Source organism: Bombina bombina, chromosome 12, assembly GCF_027579735.1.
Source record: "Bombina bombina isolate aBomBom1 chromosome 12, aBomBom1.pri, whole genome shotgun sequence".
NCBI classification, from domain to species: Eukaryota; Metazoa; Chordata; class Amphibia; order Anura; family Bombinatoridae; genus Bombina; species Bombina bombina.
The window spans coordinates 147,473,756-147,479,985 of record NC_069510.1 but is presented as its reverse complement, the minus strand read 5'-3'; the positions used below and the strand labels follow the sequence as shown (position 1 = coordinate 147,479,985).

At 41.7% G+C, this 6,230-nt stretch overlaps 1 protein-coding gene across 1 annotated transcript in view; it reads right to left on the bottom strand.

Moving 5' to 3' along the window:
• The window catches only part of NR6A1 (nuclear receptor subfamily 6 group A member 1), a 611,578-nt gene that overhangs the window by 495,791 nt on the left and 109,557 nt on the right, over positions 1 to 6,230 (bottom strand). Inside the window, exon 2 of the mRNA XM_053695705.1 lies at positions 1,462 to 1,500. Coding sequence (XP_053551680.1) covers positions 1,462 to 1,500 — 39 coding nt within the window. The remainder of the gene's footprint in view (positions 1 to 1,461; positions 1,501 to 6,230) is intronic.

Genomic DNA, 6,230 nt, shown 5'->3' with positions numbered 1-6,230 from the left:
AGAGAAGAGAGAGAAGAGAGAGAAGAGAAGGGAGAGAAGAGAAGAGAGAGAAGAGAAGGGAGAGACGAGAGAGAAGAGAAGAGATAGAAGAGAAGGGGGAGAAGAGAAGGGAGAGAAGAGAGAGAAGAGGAGAGAAGAGAGAGAAGAGAAGGGAGAGAAGAGAAGGGAGAGAAGAGAAGGGAGAGAAGAGAAGGGAGAGAAGAGAAGGGAGAGAAGAGAAGGGAGAGAAGAGAAGGGAGAGAAGAGAAGGGAGAGAAGAGAGAGAAGAGAGAGAAGAGAAGAGAGAGAAGAGAGAGAAGAGAGAGAAGAGAAGAGAGAGAAGAGAAGAGAGAGAAGAGAAGAGAGAGAAGAGAGAGAAGAGAGAGAAGAGAAGAGAGAGAAGAGAGAGAAGAGAGAAGAGAAGAGAGAGAAGAGAGAGAAGAGAGAGAAGAGAGAGAGAGAAGAGAGAGAAGAGAGAGAAGAGAGAGAAGAGAGAGAAGAGAGAGAAGAGAAGAGAGAGAAGAGAGAGAAGAGAGAGAAGAGAGAGAAGAGATCAGAAGAGATCAGAAGAGATCATATAAACTGTATGATTATAAAAATATCCAGTGCACTTGTATTTTTATTATTGACTGCTTTACCTTCAATTATCCCCAGGAAACTGGTCTCAGAGGGATAATGTGTATAATGAGTACCCTACACCGTTCACCGATTGGCTACAGCAAAGTAGACCAGGAACATGGATAGACTTTCCACAAGGTGCATCCCTGAACTGCTCTTGATTTGCAAAACCTCCTAAATTGTGATTTCAATACTGCTTTAGCCTCAGTCATGACACCTCATTTAAAGACAGCATGTGTATATTGTTGGTAATGGTGGATAAACCAAAAAGCATGATGAACTGCTTGTGAACAGGCATGAAGTAGGACATCGCATTTACTTTAATATCTGCATATCATGTCTATTTGTCCCCAGCTAAGTTTACAATAACTGTATCAACTACATATTGTGCAGAAAGAGTTAAAGGGACAGCATACACCAATGTTCATATTACTGCATGTAACAGAAACTACTATAAAGAAGAATATGACAGATACTGATCTAAAAATCCAGTATAAAACCTTTTAAAATCTTACTTAGAAGCTCCCAGTTTAGGACTGTTGATGAGGTTAGGATGAGATACCTAGTAAAATGGCTGGGAAAACAGGAAAAGCTGACACTCCCCCTTCCCTGCATATGAAAATAGAAATTACACTAACAATAGCAGCAGGAATCTGTAGACCTGGGTCTGCATCTGATACTTTGGGGCTGGGTTAGGAGTCTGAAAACCAGCACAATATTATTAAAAAACATAAGCAAAACTATACATTGTTACAAAAACCCTCCCGGATGGGCGGCATGAATGGATCATCTACAAAACATTTATGCAAAGAGAAATCTAGTGTATAATGTCCCTTTAATCAGATCGGTAACTGAATGACTCACCAGCTTGCCCATTTTCTCCAAACGAGTCTTTATAGAGACCTGTGGGGGAGGAAAATAATAAGCAAATAAATATGCCTGACACGTGTGGCACTGCAGACACAACAGATAAGGACAAGGCTATATTCACGTCCTGTTAACAGTGAAGAGACAGAAATCAGAACATACAGGTCACAGAAAACTGTGTTTAACACTGCTACAAAGGTTAACAGTAAAGTCAAACTGAAACATACAAGATTCACACAGAGCATATCATTTGGGGGGGGGAATTAAATTTACTTATATTATCAAATTTGCTTCATTCTCTTGATATCCTTAATTGAAAAGCATACAGGTATACCCCGCTCATACAGCGGGTTAGGGACCGGAGCCCCGCTGTAAAGTGAAAACCACCTTAAAGTGAACTAACATATATTAGGGGTGCAATAGCGCTACGTTTAGTTTAACACTAGCACAGCAAGTATTCAATTAGTATTCAATAAATACTGTACCTGTAAAATAGTGACAATTACTGTAGTAAAATTTACCTAACTATAGCACTGAGACACAGATTGCACTGTAATGCTGTAAACAGAGTGAACATGCGCATAGCAAAATGGTAACAGTCACTTTTCTCGCAATCTCACGATGAGTACAGCACTGTTTCAAAGTCCTTGAAAGTTGAACTTCAGCTCCACAAAGCACTGTATTAGCGAAGCGCTGTAAAGCGAAGTGCTGTAAAGTGAGGTATACCTGTACCTGATATACTAAAGAGCAGCAATGCACTCCTGGGAGCTAGTTGGTGATTAGTGGCTGCCCAAATATGCTTCTTGTCATTGGCTCATTAGATGTTTCCTTTAAATACATAGGATAAGTCTCACTCAAAATCTGCACACATAGTTCCCAAGCAAGAAACTTCCACTCAGTGAGTATGACTATGCCCCTTCTGATTGGCTCACTGGCCGTTTCCGGCTCAAGAGTTGTAATGTTTCCAGTTCTCAGGTGGAACTTTACCTATGTGTTTAACTCATTTGCAGGGTTAAACACATACGCATAGAATAGAATTGTTGCGCTAAAATGTAATTGGCATGGAGTATACATACACACTCAAAACAGATACACAAACATATATATATATATATATATATATATATATATATACATAAACAAACATATTATACACACAAACATACATACACACACACACATACATATATACACATATACTGTACATACACACACTTATACATACATACACACACACAAACACACAGACATACACACACAAACATACATATGCACACACAAACATACATACACACACACACACACACACACACATATATACACATATACTGTACATACACACACAAACACACAGACATACACGCACAAACATACATATGCACACACAAACATACATATACACACACACACACACACACATATATACACATATACTGTACATACACACACTTATATATACATACACACACACAAACACACAGACATACACACACAAACATACATATGCACACACATACACACACATTAACACACATACACACACACAAACATATACATACACACTCACAAACACACACACACACAGAAATACACACTTGCAACATACACAAAAACACACACAGACAGGGTGTCCCATGACATGAATACAAATAATTGTATGAACAAGGTTGCACGAAGAGCTGAAGACATTTAGCCAGACAAAAAAAACATACATTTAAAGAACAAGCTGAGATTAGCAGTAGCCCCCTTCTCTCCTGTCTCCCTGTACACAGGTCATTAGCAATTCTTGTATTATCCACAAACAATTTAAGCGACCCCCAGTTTAAGAAGAAGGCTCTAACACATTAGTATACTTTGTGTTTAGATTAGAATATTTAACACCTTAACGACTGCCGGCGTACAGGGTTAACAAGCCCTCTTTATCAATGTCGGCAAGACCGTGCCATATCTGCATGTCTCCGGAAGAGAGGCGCGCGGTACTAGCACAGTTTCACCATTTCTAGCAAAGCTGCACTAGGAAACCCCTTGACAACCATGAAACGTACAGGGTACATCGGCCGTTAAGAGGTTAATGATGCAAGAAAGTGCTACAAATGCTCATGCATGATGTATAATAGGTATCAATATGATCACGCTGGCAACTCCTCCTCTCCTATGCCTCTGTCTGTTGGAGTACCTCAAGAATCTGTTCTGGGTCCTCTACTCTTCTCCATTTATACTTCTTCGCTGTGTAAACTTATCAACAGTTATGGCTTCAAATATCACCTCTATGCTGACGACACCCAGATCTACCTCTCCAACCCTGCTCTCTCTCCCTCTTTCCTTTCTCATGTCAGCGACTGCTTATCTGGTATTTCTTACAGGATGGCCTCTCACCACCTAAAGATTAACATGTCCAAGACTGAGCTCCTTCTTATCCCCCCCCCCCTCAAGCTCTACGCCGACTTCTGACTTCTCTATCCCTGTTGACGGCATCACCATTTCCCCATCGCTCCAAGTCCGCTGCCTCTGAGTTACACTTGACTCAAACCTATCCTTCATCCCCCACATCCAATCGCTTTCAACATCCTGCCGCAACCATCTACGCAATATTTCCAAGATTCAACCTTTTCTGAGCGCTGAGACCACAAAGCAAATAATCCACTCCCTTGTTATTTCCCAACTTGACTACTGCAATAACCTACTCGCTGGCCTTCCTCTTTCCCGCCTCTCCCCGCTTCAATCCATCCTAAATGCCTCTGCCAGGCTGATCCACCTTTCCCGTCGCTCTGTATCTGCTGCACCTCTCTGCGAGTCCCTTCATTGGCTCACCATTGACAGCAGAATTAAATTAAAAATTCTCACCCTTGGGGGGGTGTCCTAACAGCGGCTTAGTGAAGTCGCATCTTTCTGAAGCTCCAGGAGATTAGACAATATTCCACTGAATATTGTCAAATAACTACAGCAAATATCACTACTACAGTAGCTCATGAGCCTCTGAGCGACACAAGATATCATATTAATTTATTTTGCTGTATATATGACCCAGGGGAAGGAAAAGGACCTTTGAGGCCTGTGCGGCGGCGACTATACAGGCAGCGTTCCCCCCCCGGATCCCCGGGGTATTTGGCAAGAACTGACTCTACATCAAAGCCGCACCAGGAATTGCAGCACCGTTTCTGGAAGCTTATAAGATAAACTGTTTCCCTATCGGAGTTAAGCCACCAAGCTATAATACCGCACAATACAGAGATGGATGACTTCATGGCGGACACGTGGGAAGAGGACCTATCTACTTCACAAGATCCAATGCTCCTTAGGCTGGAAATGATCTTCAAACCTTTATTAGACAAAGCGCCTACGGAGCAAGATCTCTATCTACTGATGAGCAGAGTTGCGCCAGAACAACCAAAGGTACCGGCACCTCAGCAGCATTCTCATTCGGGGTTCTACCCCTCCTCAGGGCCCGGGAGGGCAGCTCAACCCGAGATACTAAGGGCAGATTTTTACCAGCCGGCCATACAACTAAGTACCTCTACCACGCTGTCAGACTCAGCAGAGATCAACGATCGCCCCTTTCAAAAGCGAGAGAGCATCCAAACTGAAGCCACGCACCTCTCATCACTGTGGAACAAGCTGGCCACTGAACACGTTGCCTGCTACACATCGAGACCTGCACTGGTCTGGTCCGGAGACTATCTATGGGTACAATATGCTGATGCGACTCATATGGAAAGCAACTGGGGTCCGTTTTACGATACGCTGCAACCCAGAGACGTTGACACAGCATGCTCAGTTAAATACTTAAACGGACGATGGGGGAGACTGAGACTGGCCAGGGATCCTAACTAACCAGCAGGATATAAAACTTCCAGTAGTTTCCCCCCATAAAATAATATAAAATTGAATAAGGTGGCAATCCTCCAAATATCCTATCTATAGCTTAAATAAACATGGCATACTTTGAAATTGAGTTGCCGACCTTCCCTGCGCTTTCTGCGGCCGGGACTGCGTGGGGATGGGTCTTAGACTTAAGACTTAGTTAATGGCTTGGCATAATTATTGGCATAATTATTGGGACATGTCACATAAAACCCCAAAGGTGCGTCACTATTTTGCTGACGGTTTGTTATAGGTGAATCTTCTTAACAACTTACTTGCATATCATTGGTGCGGCTATATATTACATTATATTATATTTTATTATATCTGTGTATTATTATAATTTAAACTTTATGTTTAAACAGTTAGTTCTTGTATCTTGCATCTTGATTCTCATCATGGTTTTACTTGCTATGCTAGTGTAACAACTATTTTGTTTACTTTTTATTTGATGCAAAATGTTATGTTCTGTGTGTTCTTGTTGTGCATATTATGTTGGACATATGCCCCTAGCACTCACCCATATTGATAATTATTGGACCAACAGTGTCCATCTAAACACAGGGGATAAAAATGAGGACTAAATCTCTCTAAACGCAAGTTTGTCAAATATGATTTTACTATTCACATGATTGTATAATGTGCTTATGATGTAACTTGAAATTATATGTATTATCCTCAATAAAAAAAAAAAAAAAAATTCTCACCCTTGCATACAAAGTGCTCACCAACACCGCTCCCCACTACCTATCCTCCCTAATACACAAGTATACTCCAGCCCGTCCACTAAGATCCAACAATGACTTGCTCCTTGCATCCGTGACTATCACCTCTTCCCATGCTAGACTACAGGACTTCTGTTGTGCAGCACCTACCCTCTGGAACACTCTCCCTCGTGTAGCACC